General features: G+C 43.0%; 1 protein-coding gene across 4 annotated transcripts in view; it reads right to left on the bottom strand.

Annotated features, from left to right (window-relative positions):
- The window catches only part of hecw1 (HECT, C2 and WW domain containing E3 ubiquitin protein ligase 1), a 462,878-nt gene that overhangs the window by 93,540 nt on the left and 341,706 nt on the right, over window positions 1–27,632 (bottom strand). For all 4 annotated transcript variants that reach the window (XM_033050689.1, XM_033050680.1, XM_033050663.1 and 1 more), the window contains 5 exons: window positions 10,229–10,299; window positions 7,342–7,463; window positions 3,666–3,851; window positions 3,413–3,547; window positions 322–427 (listed from right to left, as the gene is read on the bottom strand). In XM_033050689.1, the coding sequence (XP_032906580.1) occupies window positions 322–427; window positions 3,413–3,547; window positions 3,666–3,851; window positions 7,342–7,463; window positions 10,229–10,299 (620 nt within the window). The remainder of the gene's footprint in view (window positions 1–321; window positions 428–3,412; window positions 3,548–3,665; window positions 3,852–7,341; window positions 7,464–10,228; window positions 10,300–27,632) is intronic.

The raw sequence follows: 27,632 nt of genomic DNA on the forward strand, positions 1-27,632 counted from the left end.
CATGAGATGATGAAAGGCTCGCTTATTATTAAACTGAAGGCAATACCAAGGATTTTTTGACCTCTCAAAAACACAAAGAACATATGTGATCTAGCATAACACCAAGTTTGGAGAGTATGGGGCATGTATTTCCTCCGCTACACCTGTTTGGTCCTGAGTAGTCGCCCAAAGAGTCGTACCTTTTTCTGGTCGCCGCTGGTTTTCGGCAACCTGCTATGACTATGATGGGTGCCAGCAGTTGCCGAAAAAATCAGCTAAGTGGGACAGGCCCAAGCTCTAAAATACCAAAAATGGGGATATAAAACTTCTCCATTTTCTTACCCACAGGCACTGCGTCTTGATGGTATGGATTGCGAATGGCAGCCACCAGAGTGTTGGTAGGTCTGGCTAGCAGAGTAGATCCCCGCACTCGTGAAACGTCAGAAGCCTGCACCAACAATACATGAAATACTTTTTTATTATCTGGATTGGCAACACCTTGCAACTGAGTGACTACTGTGACAGAGAACACTGCTGTCTAATATAAATTAATGACAAGCTCTAAGTATAAGTCCTACATTTGTGTTTTAACCAAATAACATAATTTTGGAAGACAACATTCTAGTCACCACACAAACTGTCTGAAAATATTTCTAATCTTTATGCAAAATTAATTATTCACTAAATAGTCAAGAAGAGGAGAGGAAGGGGTCTGGTGAGGGGAGATGTATTAAGTTAAAGAGCAAAAATGAGGTGTTGAGGCATAATAAATTAATGGGTAATGATACCAAAGTTTGTCAGAAAGAGACATCTCTTACAAAAATAGGAGTGTTCCTCTAATTCAAGTCAGAGTAGGAGGAAATGGTAAAAATGATAACATTGAAGCATCTTTTTTGAATGCACAAGGATTCATTACAGGACTGGTGGATTAATTGAACAAACAAGTATAAATGAGTACAATCTGTCTTTCTAAATGACAAATGTTGGCAATTAAATATTCCAGGATACTTAACCTGTCGGCAAAATGGAGAAGGAGAAAGGATAGTCCTGATAATTAAGGACAGAATCAAGGAAGTAGAGAAAATGAAGAAGCATAATCAGTTTGGATGAAGCAAAGAATCTGCAAATGGAAGAAAATATAGCTGAGAGTTGTTTTCACGGCCACAAGCAGTAATGGCAATGAAGGTAAATTGTGGTCAGGAATAATCTCTCAGTACAGCTTTGTTATTTAGTAAGATCATTGCTGCTCCAATTTTAACTTCAATTCTGCATTCCTGTCTTCCCACTATAACCTCCACCATCCCACCAATTGTGGTTTCATCAATGTTCCATAGACATTTCTACTACTGGGCTCACATCTCAGTGCAAGAAAGGCCAATGTAACACCCGTCTTCCTAATTGCCTTTGCTTCTGTACAGTGACCTATGTACAAGAAAACCCAGGTTCCTTTAAACATCATCACCTCTTAGTCTCCCACCAGGTAAAAAAATACTCAGCATTTCTGGTTTTCCTTATGAAGGCTGGAACCATATCGTACTCCATCTGCAATATTGTTGGCTAATCAGTTACTTTCCTCAAATCCAGCTTGAAGCTTTTTTGTATTATTATTAGTACTGGCACTCACATTTAAATTTTGCATCATCAACAAATACATTTTATGTTTGTACCTTCAGCCAAATTATCAACACAGATGAGAATAGTTGTGGCCAGGGGCGGAAAACCCGGGGGGGGGGAGGGGGGGGGGGGGCAGAGGGGACACGTCCCCCCCATCTACCTGGGCTTGCGAGAAATATGGCCAGTGCGGAGAAGCAGCGCTGGTGTCCCGTCAGTCCAGTCGGGGCTTGTAGGTTAACCCGGCGAGACAGTTAGGGTTGAGCTGCACTTAGCGCTGGATTGAGCCTCCGAAGCCTCGCACATGTGTTTGTGAGTGTGCGCATGCGCGCGGGGCCAGTAAAACAAATTGTGTCCCCCCTGTCCCCTCCATGTTTTGATAGCGAGTTCCGTGCCTGGTTATGGCACATGCACTAATCCGTGCAATTCCTGCCCCCAATTTATCTTCATTGTCATTCATCACAACCTGCCAACCTTAGAAGAACCTGTTTATTCCTACTCTTTGTTTACTATCCGTTTACAAACTTTCAATCCGTGCTAATATCTTACCCCCAATTCCATGTGTTCCAACCTTTTGCAACAATCTCCCATATGGGACTTTGTGAAGGACATCTGAAATTCCAAATATCCTACATCCACTGGCTTTACCTCTGCTACATTCATCCTCAAAGAGCTACGATAGATTAGTCAATATGATTTTCATTTCCCAAGTCTGTGTTGACTCTGCTCGATAGCATTTTTGAAGTGCCTAGATATCACATTCTTAATTATAGATTGCAGCATTAGGTACATGTTCATGCAGGGAATGGAGGGATATTGGCTCATGTGCAGTCAGAGATTAGTTTAACTTGGCATCATGTGAACGCTGACATTATGTGCCAAAGGGCTTGTTCATATAATTTACCATTCTATGTTCTAAATTATGTGCAGAAATTGAGCAAATGGATATCATATTGTGTGCAATAAATATTACAAATTATTTCCATTACAGTTCAAAGCATACAATTAACCATTCACGTCAGGTTAATCAGATTGGCATGGATTGACTTAGCACGGGAACTACGGTGACAGTGTAAACCAATTAGCAGTGCCAACAAACTAAGAGCTACTTACAGTTAATTTCAACAGAGAGGAAACATATGGTTAATTTTATTTCAAAATAACTGTTTCATTACAATTGCCTCTCTGTTTCCTTATTATATACCCTTGTAGATTCAGCATGTAAGTTTATATAAAAAAGCATTACAATAAAAAAATGCAACAGACAATGAGTGGAGGATCATCTTGTGTGTACGGCTTTATTCCATTCATGCCAGAACACACATGGACTCGACTGTTAGGAAACCTTTGCATATTGTTTTGGTACTTGTTGTGATAATATTGGCCAATTTAGTATGTGACAAAATGGAGGATGCCTCCCCCCCCCCCATGTATTTCGCGCCACGGATCCGATACTGTATAAAAGAGGGGACACCACATGGATCGAGGTCAATCTTCTGGGACCGTGCTGACCATCTGGAGGCATCTATTCACATGAGGCTGAAGGGCTTGGACGAGTAGAGACAAGGATCGGACCCGCGGTTAGGTATTGGATAGGAAGTTCGTTTGTGATTGAGAATGAAGAAGTTTAGTTGATCTAGTGCTTCACTCAGTGTTTTACTGAACTAGACTAGCGGGGTAAGCTTTAGGAGCAGAATTGCAGTTGAATACAAATGACAGCAGATTGGCGTCCACAGCTATCCTCCAGAGTATTAATCTGGTCTGGTTGTTCTCAGCTCCCTAATATAGCACATGAACGCATATAAATTTGTTTGTCACTTACCTCCCCTGCGCTGTAACTGCGCAGACGCTGCAAGTGTTGCCTGTGCGTTAAATGATTCGGCAAACGCCCATTTTGCAGTGGAAGCCTGGGATCAATAAATGTTGTTGCACGACTGTTGTGATCAACAAAAAATGACTAGAAAGGAGAACATTTCCATTAGGATTAAGCATGTTTGGTATGATTAGAAATAGAATACTTTATAGATTACAGAAAAAAACCACACAAGATACTTGAAACTGAAAACTGCCCTTACCTTGCCCTGTTGATCAGTCTTTATTTCCCACCCTCGAGGAAGCTCGAGCTGCGTATCTGCAAACATGTTCAGGAAAGTCACCAAGTCCCTATTGTGCTGGTATCGCTCAAAATTCCGGGCATCCCTGCGGACCTTCAGTATCATATGCTTCAAGCAGGTACTGTTGGTAAACATTCGATAGGCACTCTGAAAATGGAAGAAGTGGCTTGAGCAAATCTATACGTTACTCTCAAAGACCAATAACAGACCATTGCCATGAACAAGGAACTGTAGATGCTGATAAACCAAGACACAATATACTGGAGTAACTCAGCGGGTCAGGCAGCATATCTGGAGAATATGGACGGGTGACGTTTCAGGTGGTGACCCTTCTTCAGACACTTCCTGAAGAAGGGTCCAGACCCGAAACGCCACCTATCCATGTCCTCCAGGGATGCTGCCCAACCTGCTGAGTTACTCCAGCATTCTGTGTCTTTCATCAGACCATTGTTGTTAGCTTACTGTCGAATCTTGTTCATGATCCAACTAGGCTACATGATTGCCTGGAAATTGAATTTCACCCTGGTTTGATGCAGTCAATACAGAGTACAACACCAATAATCAATTAGATCCACTGCAAAAATGAATGAAGTTGAGCAAAAATACATTAAAAAGCAACACTAGGGTAGTGCGCATAACGTGTCATGAGCAGAGCAGTTCTCATTATAGGCTGCTTGGGAAGATCACAGCTGCTTCATCATTGCCACACTGATCACTGGGCAGAGTGTTAGACTTTCAAGTAATCTCTCCTTGATAGCCATAAAAAATCAGCTTTGAAAATGCCCTGAAGGTGAGTGAAAGCACAAAGGAAAGAAAGGCATGATTATCTCTTGTATGCCTGACACCTCAGGCGATAGTCTACCGCAAACACATCCTTGCTGCGTGTGGCCCCATGTCTCTAAAAGGTGAGGTATAATAAGGGGAATATAAGTTTGAGCACACAGCTCTGATGTGAGTTACACAAAATGGCTGCCAGCAATGAAAATATTACCACTGTTGCTGTGTCCATTATCCTGACCATTGACAATGAGGATGGTAGGTTCTGTGCGCAAGGCATTTATGTCCCAAAACACCTTTCAATTGCCAAACATTGCATAATGCACTACTAGATTTTCTGTGTTTTTAATTAAGGTAATTGGTTATGAGCAGTGCTTTCTTTGTGACAGTACCAGGACCTCTAAAAAGTTGAAAAATAATTTGATGTATAGCAGCCAGTAGCATCTCGTGAACTGTTATATAAGCACCAGCACCTTTTTGTCAACAAAATAAAAGCTCTGGCAGCCAATAATAAAGGAATGTAATGTTGTCAGGTGGATGAATGAATCTAGGAAAACATTAACTGCACTGATATGAATCGCAGATGCAAATGTCTGTGCCATTTCCCTAAAAAAATGCATTTTCTCACATGTTCTAATCCAGATAAGAATGCTTTTGTGCATAACTTGGACTTGACAAACTTTGGCACATGGATGTAATTCAGACTACTATTGGAGCACATTCACTGAGAAAAGCTACTGTAGTGGAAAATTAACCAAACACTTTGAATAACCGTTTTCTTGTGTATCCTTTGTCAAACAATTTTATGTTGCTCTGAATCACAGAACACATCAATTTGATGGGAAAGAGTTTGCTATCAATAAAAGCAATTTATCAAAGGTTAGAAAGGCAGCAAGGAAAAACACGAGATAGAAAGAAATGTTCAAAAAATCAGTTTGTGCAAGGACCATTAACTACTGCAAATTCAGTAGAAATCAGAAAGAAAAATTGTATTGTTCAAGAGGCATGGCATAGCAGCACAGAAATAAAACAGAAATAAAATATTGGAAATGCTCAGCGTGTTAGGCATCATCTGAGGGAAAGAAAATGAATTAACTGTTCAGGTAGATGATTTTTGATAGAAATCAGAGATACACCAGTTGTAAGCTACAGTGAAAGGAGTGGAGGAGAACCAAAGGGAAACTCAGTATTATGATAGAAGACAGGAGAGATTACGTGAAAAAAAGTGATGGTGCAAGAGAACAAAAGCTTAGTGGTGGTGAAATGCAGTAAGATAATCTGAAATTACCTAAACAATTTGCACAAAATACTAGAAATCTGTAAATGTTCATTAACTGAAACTGCTGAACTCTCAATGGAGAGCTTGCAGTCGGTAACATGCCTGATGGGAAGATGGGTACTGTTCCTCAAGCTTACATAGAGCTTTGTTGAAACAATGTAGGAGAGAGAGAGAGAGAGCGAGAGTCAGACTGGGAATTATAGTGATGTTTTGATAAGGTCTGCTGTGTGGTTTGAAGATATCTGTTAAGAGATGGGTGAAGATTCTAATATGAGCAGTAGAATAACAAGCACAATAATAGAGAGGTAACAACAATGCATACAATCTGGCCATGAAATAGATAGGATGATGAATTTAATTTGTATACGAAAAAACACAAAACATTCCAAATTCGATCATACAAGAAAGAAAAACAGAGACTAAAATTAAAAGTTTAGATTAATATGTACTTAATGTTGTAAAATGTTCCAAATTGTTTCACAGGACACTTAATGAACAAAAAATTAACATTGAGCCAAAAACTAGTATTTAGATCAATGACCATAAATTTAGTCAGAGAAGAGGTAAAGGGTCTCTCCCACTTGGTGATTTTTCGGCGACTGCCGACATAATTGGCTGACGTATTAGGTCACCGGAAAATTTGCGGCGTGACGTGGCGTGATGACGTATTGACGCTCAGTGTTTTTTCAAGTGTTGCAACATTTTTTTTGTCGCCGCTGGACTTTGAAATGTTTTAAATCTTTTGGTGACCCTGACGTGACGCCGGCAGTCGCCGAAAAAAATCACAGAGTGGGACAGGCCCTTAAGTGTTAAGGAGCGTCTTAAGGAGGAAAGACAAAGAGAAAGGCAAAGGGAAGAGCAGCAATTGGTTTGGTTTAGGTTCACGTTTAGGACTGGAGAAAGATTAACAGGCGAGAACTGTCAAGGAGGTTGTATTGGCTAGAGTTTCATAAAGTCGAAAGGGCAAAGTCGAGGAGGGATTTGAAACCAAAGATGAGAAATGTGTAACTAGAAGCCAATGTAGGTTTTCACGTTGATGGTGAAAGGGGAATAGGTGAATGTGTGGTCAGGTAGAAGTGACATCATGTTTATAGACTAGTCACGAATACGTTGGAATAATGAATTCTTGTGGCAACAGATGAGTGTGAGAGCTTTCTCAACAGATGAGCTACGAGTGCAGTCAGATGTTGTAATAAAGGTGGAAATTGTCTTAAGAAAGACATAGTCTCATCATGTGGTGAAATCTAACAGCAATGTTCTGAACGGTCTGACTCGGTTTCAGTCAATTGGCAGGACGAACTGGGAAAGGGAGAACTAGTGTGGAAGCCATGACTCTAGAATAGCGTTTAGGGTGATATTAAGATTAATTTCTACTCATCCCGTGGAAACCAATGGGAAACTTAGGAATAGAGCAAGAATCAAGCGAGGTGAGAAAGAGCCTGGGATTCCCAGCATGCACATGGAAATGAGCATTTCCCAGTCATAGGAAGCAGTTATAACTCAGCCATGTTAAACAATACAGAATATTTTGCTGAACTTCATGTTACTAGACAACCTGGAGAGATTATAAAGAGTACTTACATTGTTTGAATGCAGCACGGTAAAAAACTCGGGATTGGTGATAAATTTGACAGTTGGAGATTGCAATAACATGTTAATTTTCTGAGAATTCACTGGAGACAAAGATCCCTCTCGTCTCAGTTCTAGCAACAACAAAAAAATGGAAATACAATATTATTGCTAAAGTACAGAAAGTGTCAGAAACAGACAAGCTGTGTCGCTCATATTAACACCATTTGGGTAACAGAAATTCACTCTAACAGAATTCACAAATCACTTGAAAAAATTCACAAATCACTACCTAAAAAATTGAGATGTGGAATAAATTGCACTCATAGAATTGATCTGATTTAAAAAAAATCATTAAAACAGACAAAATTATTGTTTTTCAATGTGCATTTCTTGACGCATGCGCCGATGACGACTTATTGTTGGAAAATCACAATACGGACAGTTTTATAGGAACACAATATGAAACCCTCTGTGGGTCGTTGACTTCAACAATCAATTTTACTAGGAGGTGAGAAGACGGGAGGAGGCAGAGCGACACGCCAAGGCCGTCTCAATGGCCAAACAGGGCCAATGGACTTACTGGGAGAGCCTGGAAAAGAGGAAACTCAGCTGGCGAGACATCTGGCAAATGGAGGGATCTCGGCTAAGTTTTGTCATCAGAGCCACTTATGATGTTCTACCATCACCCCAGAACCTGAAGCAATGGTTCGGAGAAGACCTCGCTTGCTCTCTTTGCCAAGCACATGCATCACTAAGATGCATTTTAACAGGATGCACTATGAGCCTCGGCCAAGCGCGTTATACTTGGTGGCATAACCAAGTTCTCAGACAGCTGTCATCAATTCTTGAACAGTGGTGAATGATCACAAATGCTTCCCCACCAACATTGGCAGGAAATGTCCACTTTACAACATTTGTACCAGCAGGCCAACCTCCAGAGCACCAGATAACATCAATGGATGCAAGCATTCTGCAGCCTGCTCGGGATTGGAAAATGGAAGTGGACTTAGAAAAAAGGCTTGTGTTTCCCCCAGACATTGTTGCTACAACACTCCGGCCAGACATGGTCCTGTGGTCCACAACAGCCAAGTTGGCATACGTTGTGCAATTGACAGTTCCATGGGAAGATGGTGTTGAAGAAGCTTATGAGAGGAAAAAGACCAAGTACTCTGAACTGGCAACTGAAGCTTCCCAGAATGGCTGGAAGACCAAGTTTTCCCTGTAGAAGTGGGATGCAGGGGATTTGTTGCTACATCTATGACCAGTCTATTAAAGAAAATGGGGGTGAGGGGTCGCTCCCTCCAACAAGCAATCAAGTAATTATCAAATTCTGCAGAAAAAAGCAGCAATTGGATTTGGATCAAAAGGAGAGACAACAATTGGGCTGCAAAATGAAGACAGGAGGGTATGGAACTGAGGGGGGTGTAACTGGGATGCCAGGTATCACCGTTGAACCCTATGAAGATGTTGTGGGCTTATCAATGAAACGTCAAAGAAGGAGGGTGCCCACCTGATGACCCCGATGACGTACCTACCCTACCTTTCACCACTCCAATCCCACTGCAAATAGCAAGAGTGCCGACTTATTACAGGGATTGAAACATCAAGTCCTATTAGCTCTGTGTGCAGTTCTGGTCATCCTATCACAGGAAGAATGGGGAGCTTTGGAGAGAGTGCAGAAGAGGTTAAACAGGATGCTGGCTGGATTAGAGGCTGTTGACAAACCAGGCACATGAAGACTCCAAGGTATTTTATTTGTAGTTCGTGGTTATAGAACATGTCGGTAGAACGGAGTGTATCAGAGTGCTTCTGTCAAAAATGATTTAGATTTACTAACCCCATCCGAATATCTAGAGGTGAAAGGAATAAATAATTCCTGCACTACCACAAAGGACCTCGGAAGTATCGTAACCATGTGATGGCATGGTTCAAAGTGGTTCACTGTTTGCAGGACAGCTGGGCGTGGGCAATAAAAAGGTCTTACCTGCAGCTGCATCCCGTAATTAATAACTTAATTGTTTAAGTTAAAAACACTGCATTCCATAAATCAGTAACATCAGTACACCATGCTCACAATGCAGTGTCTACAAGATGCATTGTGGCATTTTACCAAGGCTCCTTGGTTTATACATAAACTATAATTGATACCTTTTCGGCAACATGCACTTACTGAAAATCAAAACCAAAAACAAATTGAATAAGATTCACATTCTAGCAAATAAAATATTCGATGGGCCAAGGAATTAGTACAGATGTCAACATCATCTGTTGCTTGGGGCGTTCTTGTGAGCATACATCAATTTTCCCACTTTTCCATTAACTATTTCTCTGCTCTTTGTTCGTGACACCTTTGCATCAATCAACAGTCAGATGTGCGAGTCACTAGTACATATGTTACATGATGTAAAACAGCTCAGAGGGATCTGCACAATGCTGGTGATTGATTCCAACTGCTGTAGTTTGAAGCCTGTCAGCGTTTTCACTGCCCCATGCACGGTATTAAGAGGAACAGGCAGCTCACATTTTCCTTGTGATGGCTTTGATCTATTTGCTAATTCTATTCCAAAGCCTGCAGGTGCACGAGTTGCCTTTGCAATTCAGCATTGACTTTTGATAATTTATGTGGCATTACTAATGCCTTCACCGGACTTTCGTCTACTTTCATGTAATGATGACTGGGAAAGTATTTTTACAATAATAATGCTAATTACTTTTAGAGAACAACTGAAATTGCAATTTCACAATAACCACGGCAGATGGTCTTGTGAAATTCCAAGTGATGCTTCCTGGCCATTTTAACTGCAGTAATCATGCCTGAGAAAGGAAGAAATATTGATGTTATACTTGGAATTGTGTCAAGGGTTTCCAAAGCCACTGTGTTCAAGAATATACAAACCTGCGTTTGATTGTGGAATCTCAGCTATGGCCTCATCTTCCGTTGCAATTGTCCGCTGGATATTCTGATACCTGTTGTCAAACCAGAATGAGAAATGATTTCATTGGAATGCAGAAATAGCTGCCTGGTGGCGTTTATAATGGAGTGAGAAGGGAAGCAGTGTTACTGCAGTTACAGTTCGAAACCAATTAAATCGTTGCCATGACAACCAGGTCTGTGTTATAAATCAAGGTTGGCTCTCGTGACCTGAGGCAGTAACTATCAGGGAAATATCTTTCTGCCGTCAGTGCCCTTGACATAGTGTTGTCAGTCAGGGGTCAAGCTCTCCAAACTCATTCAGTTCTGCTTATGAATTAATTATTAAGAGATGCATAAAAGCAGCAAATATCAATTATTCCCCAAATCCCACATCCGTTTTTCAGTAAGTTCAAGTAAAGGGCAGCTCAGTGGCACAGCTGCTGCCTCACAGCACCCGAGATCCAAGTTTGATCCTGACCTCAGGAGCTGTCTGTATGGAATTTGCACATCTCTCTGTGATTATGTGGGCTTCCTCCTGGTGCACTGGTTTCCTCCCACATCCTAAAGATGTGCAGGTGTGTAGATTGAAGAAAAAAAATAACTGCAGATGCTGGTTAATACACAAAAGGGCACATCGTCACGTCGAAACATCACCTATTCATGTTCTCCAGAGATGCTTCCTGACCTGCTGAGTTACTCCAGCATTTTGTGTCCTCTTGGGTTTGTAGTTGATTGGCCTTTATAAATTACTCCTAGTGGTTGCAAATGTTGGATAACACTGAACTAGTATAAAATGGTCGACGTGGACCCAGTGGGCTGAAGGGCCTGTTTCCGTGCTGCACCTTTTAATCAATTAATTAATCCAAAAAAAAACAACCATGTTACACAAAGTAGCGACGTAGCCTAATGCGTACTGGGGCAAACCTACAAATCTAACAAATGCTGAGTTGACAACCATTTTGGGCAGGCATTTGCTTGCAATAATACTTGCTCATCCGTCCTTTACAAATTAAAGAAAGTGAAACCACTGTTATTACATTGCAAAGAATTTCAGGGCAATGCACTTCAAATCTTGCTCCTTTCATAATGTTGCTGCTGTTGACAGCCAAGACTGCAATAGGCTTTGTCGAATAGCAATGCAACTTGCCTGTGCAGCACAGGAATAGGTCCTGGGGCTCACGATATCCACACTGACCATGATGCTAAGTTAAACTAAACATAGTGCATATCCCTCCGTTTGTTACCCAAACATGTGCCTGTCTTAATGCCTCTTAAGTGAAACTGTTGTTACATTACCAAGTTCTGCACTGAACTCAAAAATTGTACAGATTAGCAATGCACTGTTCTTGGGTAATGACTTTTAAACATTTACAAGACCTTGTACACTGAAAAACAACTTCCAGTTAGTTGGTACCTTTATTGCACCAAATTGTCCTGAATTGTTTCACAGGGGCATAATCAATCATATTTAGATACCGTCATTTTGCCACAATTTTAATAGCACCATTTTTAAAGAACTGCGTAAAGAAGGAGAAAAAGGTAGAAAAACAGAGACTTTCAGAAGGAATTCCAGAACTTGGAGAAATATGCACTAAAAAAAGTTTGACTTGTGTGCTCAACAGGTTCTAATAATTCATTTACCACTCTTTAAATCAAGTCTGACATTGCATTGAAATTATATGGCATTAAAACCAAACATTTTGAAACAGTCCCCAGATTCCAAACCCTTCACAATGCCACATCAACAAGAACCATTGCCTCAACCCACTCTAGGATCAGGTTGCAACTTAACACATGAGTTAGACTAAATTCTGCTACAGCACCAAACAACTGTGCATGAAGATCACTGTACAATAGATATTTCTGTGACAATAGGGGGGAATACAATCACCACTTCTAGCAAGAAGCCAAGCTTAAAGAGAGTACTAGTAGGAGATAGAGCTACTATAGAATACAATGTATTCTCTGACCTCTGTCAGTGCAACTCTCTGCCGGGAGTATAGATTTGATAAATGTACTCGTTTGTGCCATTCATGATATCGGGCTTCCACTTTCATTAGTTGGAGGAATTTGTGCTTGAATGATTTCAGGCTGAGTTGGCAGAGAGGCATGGGCCAAGTTAGTGATTTATTTGGCTCTGTTTCAGAACTAAGTTCTAGTCCTGCATTTCAAAAGTACAGATCCTGGTGCAGCAGTGTGTTTTGTGTGCACTTTATGTTCCAAGCACATGTTAACTACTGGAATATTTGTAGTTTCAAGAAATGAAGGTATTTGAAGTTCACTTAAAAATTGTTTCAATCGCTCTTTCAGCATTTAGAAGGTTAAATGATGTTTTGCCTTCAGTACCTTTCATCCACAGAGATTCATTTTTAGGGCAACCACAGGGCCTGACTATAAAGGGCATCTGCTATTTTTCTAAAAAGAGACCAGTGGAGACCGCACCCTTACCCATGTGCACTTTATACCTCTGATCATTTAACGAGTGATTTCTTTAAGTTGTTTAACGCTAAAAGAACAGTAAATTAATTACAGTATTACCAAAATATTTAATACTTTTTTTCCCCCTGAAATATGGAATGAGAAATGTGTTGGGTGATGAATTGTGGTCTAGAAATTGGATCCACTCTTTCCGGTGTTGTACATGAAAGTCATTTAACTCATTTAATGCACATAAGTAGTGCTAGTGATAATTTCCAGGCCGATTACCGACTATGAGAAAACTCTGCAGACATTTCCAGCCCCAGCTCACTTCAGCACGTCGGACACTCGTCGGGCATGAGGTGGGTGTTCAATGATATCATCATGTTCGCCGTGCCCTTTTCCACAATTATTGTATTTCATGATTTTTTGCAGTGGATCTAAATGAGCATTAATGCCGGACAGATGATGACCAAAAGAGGATTACATCCAATTTCTACGCAACTGTGTGGCCCAGTTGGTTCACAATCACGATTTAACATTGAACATGCACTTTACACTCACACAAAAACAAAGAGAAAACCCATAGCAAGTTGGCAATGTAATGTGAATTTAACTGTCACTATTGTGACCTCAAAGTTTGTCCCATAGACTCTGCCAGACTGATTTTTCACGTGCATCACTAACAATGTTTGCTGTATCTCTTTATTAAGCATCTCGGTGAAAGATGCTGCGAGCACAGGCTCCTTAATGTGACTTGGGACCAGTGCTGGCCTGTCCTTTGATTATCATCTGATGGTCAGGCGAGCTATTCAGCTACACAGGAGAAAAAAGAAGAGTCCCAACCCTAAATGTCGTCTGTGCATTTTCTTCCACAGTTGCTGCCTGACCTGCTGAATTCCTCTAGCAGTTTGTTTTTTCCCCACAGGGGAATCCACCGTTACATTATTCTATGCTGCCAATCCCCCACAGCAGATTGTGATACTCCTGTGATCTGGCTGCTACAGGCAGTATTCTTTAACTGCGGGCTTGTATCTCTGTGATAATGGCAAAGCTGTCACAAGTTCTTCATGTAGATGCGTTCATTAAACATACACAATTCTGAGTTTAAAAAATCACAATCTGTGTTTTGCTGCAATTGTTACAGATTTTTTTCCTGATGGGATATGGGTGCTACACATATTGGTAACAGATGGGTTTGTAGCACACCAAAAAGGGTAAATCTAATTTTGTAGCATGTGCTTTAGCCTGCCTCTACTAATGACAGCGGAACTCCTTAATGGTAATTTCCTTGCAATGCTTTTAGATGATGATAACGCCCTGACAAATCATCCTCTACAATAATCCAAAACACTGTTGTCCCACAAGGTGCGTTCTCCGCCCCCTTCTTTACTCCTCATACACACACGACAGTGCAGCCAAATACAAATTCAACTCAAGTTACAAAGTCGCAAACAACACCATTGTAATGGGCCAGATATCAAATAATGATGAGATGGAGTACAGGAAGGAGATTGAGAACCTTGTAACCTGATGCCAAGACAACAATCTTTCCCTCAATGTCAGCAAGACAAAGGAGATTACGAGTGACTTCAGGAAGCAAAGTGGTACACATACCCCGGTTTACAATGAAGTGCCGAAGTAGAGATGGTTGAAAGCTTCAGGTTTCTAGGAGAAAATATCACCAGCAACTTGTCCTGGACCAGATATATCGAAGCAATTACCAAGAATGTACACCAATGCCTTCTTTGAGGTTTTGGAAGTTCAGCATGTCCCCTACAACTCTCAACAACTTCTACAAATGCGTTGTAGAAAGCATTCTATTGAGATGCATCACAACATTGTTTGGGAACAACTACATCCAAGACCACAAGAATATGCAGATAATTGTTAAACAATCCAGACCATCATGCAAAACAAACTCATTTCCATTGACTCTATCCACACGTCACACTGTCTCAGCAAGGCCACTAGCATTATCAGAGATGAATCTCACCCTGGACAATCCTTTCTCTTCCCTCTCTTTGGCAAGGGGTACAGAAGTTTGAAAATGCAAACCTCCAGATTCTGGGACAGTTTCTTCACAGCTGTTATCAGGGAACTGAACCAACCTATTACCAACCCAGTCCTGACCTACCATCTACCTCATTGGAGTTCCTTAGACTATCTTTAATTGGACTTTACTTGACTTTATCTTGCACTAAACGTTATTCCCTTCATCCTGGTACTGTACAAGGTGGACGGCTTGATTGTAATCATGTATACTCTTTCTGCTGACTGGATAGCACGCAACAAAAAGCTTTTCATCGCACATTGGTACATGTGACATTAAACTAAAATAAACTAAAAAATAAACGGAACTAATCACAGAAGGCCAAATATACTGCAGGATCTTTTCACTATTTTAGTAAGTGATTTCTTATGCAAGCTTTGCAAAGTAAAAATTCTGAGTATTTAAAGCAAAAAAATATTTGAATGCCATATCATTATTTGCAAAGGAGGCAAAAAGATCTAAATTTGCACAATTTATTGGCACTGTGAATTAAGCTAAACTAAACTTGTCCAGTCCAATCAAAATGCCCTATCAAAGTGAGTCCCATTTGTCTCTGTTGGCCCATATAGCTCCAAACCTTTTGAGTCCATATACCTGTCCAGGTGTCCTTTAAATGCTGTTATAGCACCTGCCTCAACTACCTCCTCTGGCAACTCATTCCATATACTCACCTGTTAGTGAAAAAGTTGCCCATTAGGTCCCTATTAATTCTTGCCCCCCTTCACCTTAAACCTATCAATATGACTCTAATAATAATAATAATAAATTTTATTTAATGGGCGCCTTTCAGACATCTCAAGGACACCTTACATAGTAATCGGAATAAAAACATATAATCGGAATAAAATAAGTAATAAAGACATCAGAGACATAAATTAAAAACAGAATTCAATCCAAAAACAGAAAATCAAAAACACAGTGTGAAGAGAGAGCAGCGGCAGCCAAAGCGTGCCAGCGTCCACTCTCTCTTCACGGCAGCCATCTTGTACACAGACTTACAGGATTACAATTAGACAAAAAAATCATCCCCCCACAGTGGATAGCACTGTGGGGGAAGGCACAATGTCCAGTCCCCGCCCCATGTTCACCCCAAAGTCAGGCCTATTGAGGCCACCGCAGGCACCACTCTATACAGTCATAGTCAAACAACTCAGAAACAGATTCCTTCAGCCCACCCTTTCCATGTTGAATTATCAAGTACCCATCTGTACTAATCTAATTTACCAGCAATTGAATTGACAAGCTTTAACTAATAACAGCACATGTTGAATGCAACTTCAGCCAATTCCTCGTATTCCAATGTAGACTTTCTTGGCAGGATGCAAGGATAGCACTTGAGCTATTAGTGGTTACACTAAGTTTTAAAAATGCATTGAAATAAATAGTAATAAATAAATAGTAATAAATAAATAGTTGGTGAGTATGTTTGCTGATGACGTCAATATTGGAGGAGTTGCACACGGTGAGGAAGGCTGTTAGAAGATATAGCGGGATATAGATCAGCTGCAGAAATGGACAGAGAAATGGCAGATGGAGTTTAACTTGAGCAAATGTGAGGCGTTGCACTTTGGCAGGTTGAATATAAGGAGAGAGTATACTGTTAATGACAAGACAATTAACAGCATTGATGTGCAGAGGGATCTATGAGTCCAAGTTCATAGCTCAGTAAAGTAGATTGGGTGGCAAAGAAGGCTGTGGTATGCTAGGTGTGCAATGTGGTATTCATTGCTAGGGGCATTGACTATAAGAGGTCATAAGTGATAGAAGTAGAATTAGGCCATTCGGCCCATCAACTGTACTCGTTCAGGAAATCAAGATGCAGCTCTATAGGAATTTGGTCAGTGCATTTTGAGTATTGTGTACAGTTCCAGTCGCCCCATTACAGGAAAGATGTGGAGGTTTTATAGAGGGTGCAGAGGAGATTTACTAAAATGCTGCCTGGATTAGAGGGTTTCAGCTACAGTAAGAGGTTAGATAGACGGATTGTTTTCTTGGGAACTTGGAGGTTGAGAGGAGACTAGATAGAAGAATATAAAATGACGAAGGGCATAGATAGGGAAGACAGTCAGTACCTTTTTCCCCAGGGTGGAGATGCCCATCACAAGGGGGCATAGCTATAAGGTGAGAGGAGGAAAATTGAATGGACAATTGCAAGGCAATTTTCTTTTTAACGTAGAAGCTAGTGGGGGCCTGGAACGCATTGCCAGGGGTGGTGGTGGAGGCAGATACGAGAGCAGCATTTAAGAACCTTTAAAATAGGCACATAGAAATGCAGAGAATGGAGGGATATGGATTATCTGCAGATAAATGAGAACAGTTGAGCATGACATCATGACAGTACAAACAGTGTGGGCTGAAGAGCTCATTCATGTGCTGTACTGTTCTATGTTCTATGTTCTAAATACAGTAGCTAAAAGGGAAGGTGCTCATTTATTTGTGAGTTTTATATGGCTTTCTGCATCTATCCAATTTCTTATTGTAATTGAAAACAAATAATGATTCAGTTTCTCCTAATGAAAATTAAAGAACAAATAATCATAGACTGCATCCGTGACATTCACTTACATAAACACCATTGCTATTGAAGGTTAGAAGCAAGGTATTGTCTTTCATATATCCGTCTTTTGTTTGGCAACAAAATAATGCATCTATATAATTGTACAGTATACATCCCCACACTTTATGCCATTGCTTATCTGTATCTGCCTACTTTTCTGGTCTAATATTTAGTAGCATGACAAATGTTTCCTTGACATTATGCCAATAATTCAGAGAGCTCACTTTGTACTCTCTAAATTAAACCAGTCTCACAATGTTCCTTTGTTATCTGCAGGGAAAATAAAATTGTAACATTCTTTTGAGACTTTGAGTTTACTGATGTGGTGAATTAAATGTGTGATTTTTGAATGCTGTTGACATAAACATGAAATATTTTCCTCAACTAGATTTTCCCGAAAATATGATTCAAAGATGTAGGATTAAAAGGATTTTATTTGCTAATGCTAATTTTATGTTTCAAATATGACCAGTGGTTACAAATAAACTTAATTGTTCATAAGTAGTCTTTGAAAAACAAATTGTTTGAAATGTTAGAAATATTAAATGTTATTTTGTGTTTATTCTGGATCATTGAGACTTTCAAGTAACCATCTGGGTTGGTTTCAAGGGCAGGACATGGCAGTGTTTCTGATGAATATTAGTCTGGAAGTTGTACAAATCTCCTCGGGAATTTTAAGACAGTGCAAAAAAGCAGCCTGGATCTGTTACAATGCACGGAGATCAAGATACTGATCAGATAATTCAAAGCAGAAACCGTGGAATGCAGTGCCTTTTTTTTGTCGGTACACACCGGCACGATACCGACACCTCTAAAGAATTAAAGTGAGATTTTCACTTTTTTACAAATTGTACAAAAAATTACAAAAAATCTAAATTAAAAAGTTAAAAAATAAAAAAAGTTATTAATTAAATGAAGTGTTCAGGCCCTTATACAGTATACGTTTCGCGTCTTGACTCTTCTTCAGACTGAGTCCCGCTGAGTTACTCCAGCATTTTGTATCTATCTTTGGATCAAACCAACATCTGCAGTTCTTTCATACGCTCCAAGGAATCATGTGTATTGCCACTTTTTTGTTTACAAAAAAAGCACTGATGGGGTGTAAAAGAATGCTCAACGATACATCTTAAAGGAAGTTTCCACATTGGGGATTAAAGAATTAAAGGTGGAATTTCACTGAGAAGGGAGGAATTCCACACATTTTAAACAATGATCTGCAGTTCAAGAAAGGAAATCTGAAGTGGAAAATATTAGAACCTTGAAGCTTTATGACTGATTAGAAGCAATTCAGCTTCAGCAAGTCGGTTCTCTGTGAATGCAGAGAAAAATTAGCCATAAAGAATCCGAGTGATACAGTATGGAAGCAGGCCCTTTTGCCCAACTTGCCCACACCGGCCAACATGTCCCAGCTACACGAGTCCCACCTGCCAGCATTTGGTCCATCCATCCAAACATGTCCTATTCATGTACCTGTCTAACTGTTTCTTAAAGGTTGGGATAGTCCCAGCCTCAACTAACTCCTCTGACAGCTTGTTCCATACACCCACCACCCTTTGTGTGAAAATCTTACCCGTCAGATTCCTATTAAATCTTTTCCTCTTCACTAACCCTATGTCCTCTGGTACTAGATTCACCTACTTTGGGCAAGAGTCTCTGTGCATCTACCTGATCTATTCCTCTCATGATCTTATACACCTCTATAAGATCACCCCTCATTCTCCTGAGCTCCAAGGACTAGAGTCCCGCCTACTCAACCTTTGCCTATAGCTCAGACCCTCCAGTCCTGGCAACATCCTCGTAAATCTTCTCTGTATCCTTTCCAGCTTGACAACATCTTTCCTATAACACGGTGCCCAGAACTGAACACAATACTCAAAATGTGGCCTCACCAACGTCTAATCCAAATGCAACATGACCTCCCAACTTTTATACTCAATACTCTGGGTGAAAGCCATGTGCCAAAAACCTTTTTGACCACCAGATCTACCTGCGACTCCACCTTCAGGGAACTGTGCACCTGCACTCCTAGATCCCTCTGCTCTACAACACTCCCCAGAGCCCTACCATTCACTGTGTCGTTCCGGCCCATGTTAGATTTCCAAAAATGCAACACCTCACATTTCTCGGCATTAAATTCCATCAACTATTCCTCAGCCCACTTGGCCAATCGATCAAAATCCTGCTGCAATTTTGCACAATCATCTTCACTGTCTGCAAAACCACCCACTTTTGTATCATCTGCAAACTTGCAAAAGAGTAATAGGCTTGAGATGAGTATTTATAAAATATGTGTGTATTTATAAAAGGGAAGTCATGTTTGGCTAATCTATTGGTCTTCTTTGAAGATATGACTAGTGGAGTAGATAAAGTGGGTGTGGTTTATTTTCAGGAAGCTTTTAATAAGGTCCCGCACTAGGTTGATCAAGATAGTTACGTGGAATTATAGCTAATGTACTGGTACGGATTGATGCTGTCAGACCAGTTGCGTAAAGGGGCTGTCCCAGGGGTAACCTAAATGGCGAGTTTAGAAGAGTTTAGGAGAGTTTGAAAAAATGTCATGTTGAAAACCTCCTTCGACTATGTAGAAGATCTCCTTCGACCTCCTTCGACTATTTTGAAAACTAGCTTCGACTAGCTATGACTAGCTACGACTAACTTCGGGAAAATTGGACACCGAATAGTGGAGAGTGAAGACGACCTCCTTCGACCTCCCTTCGACTATGATGAAGACTATTTTCGACTACCTTCCACTACCCTTGATTACCTACGACTAACATGCCGACCTACTACGACCTACTACGACTAAACCTACGAGTTAAAAAAGTATTGATTTTTTTCCATGGCGACCTTTTTTTACTCATGGGCATTTTTCAACATGTTGAAAAATATGCCGCGACCTAGCTGAGGCCTCGAGTACACGGGGACTACTCTCGAGCATGAAGGAGAGTTACAAAGACCTCCTAGGACCTCGTGTTGACCATGCTGTGAGTATGTCGAGGGCATACATACACCAAGAGGGGCAGATCCAGAGCCTGCAGGATCATGAAGGACCACGACCACCTCAGCAATGGACTGTTCCAGCTGCTGCGGTCAGGCAAGTGCCTCCGCTGTCACACAGCAAAAACAGAGAAGCTGAGATGGAGTTTCTTCCCACTGGCCATCAGGACTGTCAACTCTGATCTCACCCGGGTGTAAATACTGTTGCGTCTTTTTTTAAATGTAAATACTGGTTCTGTTCTGTTGTTTTGCACAATCCCGCAAGCATTGCCACTTTCATTTCACTGTACATCTTGTATGTTTATTTTCGTGTTTGTCTTCTAGGTTTGCACAAGTATGTGAGAGTCTTCAAGGTACAACAGAAATCTTTATTACATTACTTCAAGTTGGCAGCAAAACAAATCAAAATGGCGGCACGCACAGAATCTGCACACACACACAGACGCACGCGCGCGCGCACGCGCACGCACACACACACTAAACTACATACAAGACATCTCCCTTTGTCCTGTGCAGCGCCACCTGTCCTCCCACCCCACACAGTCCACTAAACATCACACTCCCCCTTTCCAGTTTGAACTTCTCTATTCCTGAATGAGTCGCCTTGGGGGAATACCACGATTGCAAAGTGTTGATCGACGAAGGACCACAAGCAGATCGGCGGGGAGTTGGTCTGGCGGAACTTCGTCAAAGTCAGGCACTACAATATGCACACGATTCGGCACCGGTGTGTCCGACTGCTTGGTTTTGGTCAGGTTCTGCGCAGTCTTCGCTAGAGGAATGCGACTTCTTAATTGGTCATCATGCCGTTTGCATTGTCCGTCTTGTCCTTGGACGGTGTACAGTTTCATTCCAATGTGAGCCATGATCCTGCCAGCGCACCATTTGCTTTCCTTGGCAGTATAATTGCGGAAATATATGTAGTGCTCGTGTAGTTGGCGACCGCCCTTGCGGAGACGGGGAAATCGGCGATGAACGTTCACGTCCATCTTAATTTCCATAATAGACAAAAGACAATAGATGATAGGTGCAGGAGTAGGCCATTTGGCCCTTCGAGCAAGCATCGCCATTGAATGTGATCATGGCTGATCATCCCCAATCAGTTCCTGCCTTCTCCCCATGTCCCCTGACTCTGCTATTTTTAAGAGCCATATCTAGCTCTCTCTTGAAAGCATCCAGAGAACCTGCCTCCACCTGAGGCAGAGAATTCCACAGACTCACCACTCTCTGTGAGAAAAAGTGTTTCCTCGTCTCCGTTCTAAATGGCTTACTCCTTATTCTTAAACTGTGGCCCCTGGTTCTGGACTCCCCCAACATCGGGAAAATGTTTCTTGCCTCTAGCGTGTCCAAGCCCTTAACAATCGCCTCCTCTTTATCGAGATTCAGGTCGGGTCCAATCGGTAGACGAGACAGTGCATCCGCATTGGCATGCTCGGCAGACTGTCGGTAAATGATGTGGTAATCACATCCCATCATGATCAGGACCCAACGTTGTAGATGCTGCAACGTCCTAATCTGAGGAAAGACATTCTTGCCATAGAGGGAGTACAGAGAAGGTTCACCAGACTGATTCCTGGGATGTCAGGACTTTCATATGAAGAACGACTAGATAGACTCGCCTTGTACTCGCTAGAATTTAGAAGATTGAGGGGGGATCTTATAGAAACTTACAAAATTCTGAAGAGGTTGGACAGGCTAGATGCAGGAAGATTGTTCCCGATGTTGGGAAAGTCCAGAACAAGGGGTCACAGTTTAAGGATAAGGGGGAAATCTTTTAGGACCGAGATGAGAAAAACATTTTTCACACAGAGAGTGAATCTCTGGAATTCTCTGCCACAGAAGGTAGTTGAGGCCAGTTCATTGGCTATATTTCAGAGGGAGTTAGATGTGGCCCTTGTGGCTAAAGGGATCAGGGGGTATGGAGAGAAGGCAGGTACAGGATACTGAGTTGGATGATCAGCCATGATCATATTGAATGGCGGTGCAGGCTCGAAGGGCCGAATGGCCTACTCCTGCATCTATTTTCTATGTTTCTATGTCATGACAGGCAAACTTTTTTCCAGACTGAAAATAGTCAGCAGCGGCTTGTGGTTGGTGATGAGCAGGAAATCGCCCACTCAAATATTGGTGGAAATTCCGGACACCAAACACGATCGCCAGAGCTTCTTTCTCCACCTGGCTGTAGTTTTTCCTCGGCGGTCGTCAGCGTTTTGGATGTGAACGCGATTGATTCTTCCTTGCCGTTCGACGCCGTTTGTGAGATAGCTCCAAGACCATAGGGCGATGCATCGGCGGCCAGCGAGATCAGCTTCGATGAGTCATAATGGACCAAACGCGTCTTCTGGGCGAGCATCTTCTTCAACCTGGTGAATGCATGGTCACACTCTTTGGACCAGTGCCTTTCAACGTCCTGTTTTCGCAGGTTGTTCAATGGTGCGCACAAAGTCGAAAGTGCCGGTATGAACTTGCCATAATAGTTAACCTTGCCCATGAAGCTTTCAAGCTGCTTCACATTTTCGGGCGTCGGCAATTTCACAATGGCGTTCACTCTTTCTTCAGATGGCTTCAGACCACTTGCCGAAATCACATGTCCGAGATATGTGACCTGTTGTTGGAAAAATGCGCACTTGCCCATGCGCAACTTCAAGCTGTAGTTTGTTCAGTGCCGTGAGGACCTGCTTTAGGTTCTGCAGGTGTTCTTCCTTTGTCCGGCTGGTGACAATTATGTCATCCAGGTAGATGGCTACATACGGAATCCCGGCGATCAGATTGTCGACCAGTTTCTGGAAGATGGCAGGTGCCGGTCCAAACGACATTCGATTGTATCTGAACAGTCCCTTGTGCGTGTTGATCACGAGCAGATTTTTTGTCTCGTCGTCCACTTGGAGATAAGCGTCGGACATGTCCAATTTGGAGAAGTGCTGTCCTCCTTGCAGCTTGACGAACAGCTCGTCCACTCTTGGTATGGGGTGTTGATCAATGTGCAATTGAGGGTTTACAGTCACTTTGTAGTCGCCACAGATGCGCACCTTGCCGCAAGGCTTCTGAATGACAACTAAGGGTGTGGCCCATTCTGAGTGGTCCACGTGGGTGATAATTCCCATTTCTTCAAGACGGCAGAGTTCCTTGTCGACGGCGTCCATCCGACTGAATGGAACTGGTCTTGGTTTGAAGGACTTAGGGATGGCATCGTCTTTGAGTATGAGCCGTGCCTTCATCTTTGTGCAATGCCCGAGTCCAGGTGCGAAAATGGCCTGAAACTGGTCAAGAACCCTCTGCAGGTTGTTCTCGCACTTGCTGACCATGTTGCAATCTGGGGCAGATGACAATGCCATAGTTGGTCCATCGTAGATCAAGGTGTTCATGTCAAGCTTAAAAGCATGGATCCAGTCGATGGCGCACAGGGATGTGCCTTCTTTGCCAACAACGATCAGCGGCCACATCTGTATCATACCATTACAGGAAACGGCGACAGTGCATTTGCCTTTCATGGGAATGGGCTGTCGTCTGTATCCGAAAAGACGGATGTTGGCCGGTTTCAGTTTCAGCGATCCGATCTTCTCCCAGATGTCCTGACCCACTAGCGACACAGCCGCACCAGTGTCCACCTGGAACTGTAGATCGACGTTCGATACCCGCAGCAAAATCCTCGGCTTGTCGGTGATCGTAGACACACCGAGCATTTCAATAGAAATGGTCTCCGAGATTTGGTCGACTGTGTTTTGCGCTTTCTTGCCCTTTCTCAGCTGTCCTACGGATTGACACACTGCCTGGAGATGACCTTTTCGGTAACAGGCATAACAAACGGACTTGATATACGGGCACTCACGGTGATGATGAACAGTCGAGCCGCACCGGTAGAAGGGGTTTGATCCTCCCCCCACAGGGGGACGGCTCTTCTGAAGCTGTCCCACCTTCTCCAGATTTGCTCTGGGTCGATCAACTGGTTTCTGGTGTTGCAGACGATTGTGACGAACTATATGCACTTCCTGAGGGAGCTTCAACGCTGTTTCGCCGGACATTTTGTGCAGTTCTTTACTCAGCAGCTCGGCCATCTTAGCACACCACAGCACATTCTTCAATGAGGCGTCCAATTCCTTGCGAATCGCCTGCTGGATGAATGCGTGCCTGCAGCGCGTGACCAGTCTATCCCGCAATGCATTGTCTTTTCGCAGCATTGAGTTTAAAAATCACACAAGACCAAGTGCAGACCAGACGGGTCTGTTCCCCAGACGTGCGGATGCGGGGGGGGGGGGGGCGGCATGCAGCGTCATACACACTAACCACCCCCACTCACAAACTAACTACCCCCCCACACACACCCCCTTGATATTAAATTAATATTATTAATTTGCTCCTTTTACCCCATAACCGCCCTATCTACTGATGCATAGCCCCCAACTCACAGGCGCGTCTAGAGAGGGACGGGGGGTGGTGGGGGCAGAGACAGAGAGAGAGTGGCAGAGACAGAGAGAGGGGCAAGAGACAGAGGGAGAGGGGGTGGAGGGGAGGAGGAGAGGGAGGGTTGGTGAGGGGGGGGAAGGTGGGGGGAAGAGGAGAGAGAGAGAGGGGGGAGAGAGAGGGGGGGAGAGAGAGGGGGAGAGAGAGATGGCGAGAGAGGGGGGAGACAGAGAAAGGGGGAGAGAGAGAGAGAGAGAGGGGGGAGAGAGAGAGGGGGGAGAGAGAGAGGGAGATAGAGGGGGAGGGGAAGAGGGAGAGAGAGAGAGAGAGAGGGGGGGAACGAGAGGGAGAGAGAGGATGTGGGAGAGAGAGAGGAGGGGGAGAGAGAGAGGGAGGGGAAGAGGGAGAGGGAGGAGAGAGAGAGAGGGGGAGAGAGAGAGGGGGGGAGAGAGAGAGGGGGGAGATAGAGGAGGGAGAGAGAGAGGGGGGAGAGAGAGGGAGGGGAGAGAGAGGGGGGGGAGTGGGGTAGGATGAGGGGGGTGAGAGAGAGGGGGGAGAGAGAGAGTGGGGAGAGAGAGGGAGAGGAGGGGAGAGAGAGAGAGAGAGAGGGGGAGAGAGAGAGAGTAGGAGAGAGAGAGAGGGGGGGGGGTCGCAAGGTTTTTTTCAAAGCTCGCTTGCCCGCTTGCAAGGTTTTTTTCAAAGGACTTGCGAGTGGTGCGACTGGCAGCGCGTTCGGTTTGCAGCGAGAGGGAGGGAGGGGCGTGATTTCACTCGCTGCGCCGGGGGCAGGTTTCCCAGAGGGAGTAATGGCCGCGAGGGCCACCATCTCACCGCGTGCCCTGTGCGACGATAACGGCCGCCACAATGTTCTACCATCGGGCGGGGGAGACGGAGAGGATTCAGACGCAAGCCGGTGGCCTCCGGTGACCGGCTGTGACCTGCTGTGACCTCCGGTGACCGGCTGTGACCTCCGAATCTGCAGAACACTCGGTCTTTCTGTGCATTTTGAAGAACGGGGGGGGGGGGGGGGGGGAGAGTGGTAACGTAGCTCGTGGAAAACTGCGCATTGACATTAATCCAGAGCGGCGGGGGGCAGGGGTGGTGGGGCCACGAGTGAGTTAGGACACGAGCAAGGGCATTGTGAGGTCTGCAGCTGGGCAACCTTAATATTTTTTTGAAATGTCAGTTTGGTTATAAATGTTAGTAAATATCTCGGGAAATAATTGACCAAATTTATAGAGGATTGGATTTTTGAAATCATAAGGAAAATTTCTACCAGAAGATGTAAAAATGTCACTGTCAGCAGCTAGGCAGGGGTCATATTTTAAAAAAAGGTCAGATTGGTCAACAATTTTAATAAAAAAGTCAGGAAAATAATGCACCAAATGTACAGAGGATTTCTAAAATCACAAGGAAAATCTCTACTGAAATATGTAAAAATTTCCCCGTTTCGGCATCTGATTTTCGAGGAGATACATTTCAAATGCAAAATGACACCCACACACCCACATACACACAGTTTTACTAGATATATGATGCCTTTGCCTTGGTGTGAAGTTCGGCAAGAAATTCGGTAATCGATTGCCCTTCCTGTTGCACCGTCCGGTAGAAATCAAAGCGAGCTGTGAGGAAATTTCGACTTTCTTCAAAATGCAGCTGCAAAGCCGTTGTGATTTCAGCATATGAGGCTTCAGTTACTTCTTCTGTAAGTAAATTTTGAAGCAGTGCAAATGTTTCTGGAGACATCGACGAACACAAGAGAGCCTTCTGGTCAGTCGTAATTGTCATACTTTCAAAATAAAACTCAGCTCGCATTAAATACGATGACCACCTTTCTCGCTCGGGATCGAAATGATTGAACTGCCGAGACATGTTAGTTAGAGTTCACTACAGAACTCAAAAAATATATATTTTAAACAAAAAATAGGCTCTTATCTGGGTCTTTGGACGCAACCCGAAGAATCCCACTTCTGACACCACTTTCGTGTTCGTCTTCTAGGTCTGCGCAAGTACGTGAGAGTCTTCAAGGTACAACAGAAGTCTTTATTACATTACTTCAATGCTGGCAGCAAGGCAACTCAAAATGGCTGCACACACAGAATCTGACTGCACACACACACAGACAGGATAAACTATATACAAGACATCTCCCTTTGCCCTGTGCAGCACCACCTGCTGCACGGGAGGAGCAACAGGTCCTCTCACCCCACACAGCCCATCAAACATCACATTTATGTGACAAATAAAGTTGACTTGACATGATTTTCCCTCTCCATGTATTTATCCAACTTCCTTTTGAAGGCTACAATAGAACTATGAGTTTTAGTTTAGTTTAGTACAGTACGGAAACAGGCCGTGACAAACAGTACAGAAACAGGCACTGACAAGCGGTCCCCGCACATCAACACTATCCTACACACACTAAGGCCAATTTACATTTTTTATACCAAGCTAGTTAACCTACAAACCTGTACGTCTTTGGAGTGTGTGAGAAAACCGAAGATCTCAGAGAAAACCCATGCGGTCACGGGGAGAAAGTACAAACTCCATACAGACAGCATCCGTAGTCGGGATTGAACCCGGGTCTCTGGCGCTGTAATGCAGCATCGCTATGGTGGTGTTGCGGTGTTGAACGGTAGTAGATCTCTCTGCACCACTGTGCCACTGTTCACTTTTTACTCAGTGCCTAACGACTACTCTTCACTCAGTACCTATACTGTTAGTCTCTCTACTTTGCCTGCAAATCAACTGCTGTAACTATCTACACATCGGCACGTGTGCACATACATATACACACACAAATACACAGACACACACACAGATACACACACACCAATAGACACACGCACCAATGCGCGCGTGCGCGCACACACACACACACACACACACACACACACACACACACACACACACACACACACACACACACACACACACACACACACACACACACACACACT

The sequence above is a fragment of the Amblyraja radiata genome, chromosome 2 (assembly GCF_010909765.2).
Source record: "Amblyraja radiata isolate CabotCenter1 chromosome 2, sAmbRad1.1.pri, whole genome shotgun sequence".
NCBI lineage: Eukaryota > Metazoa > Chordata > Chondrichthyes > Rajiformes > Rajidae > Amblyraja > Amblyraja radiata.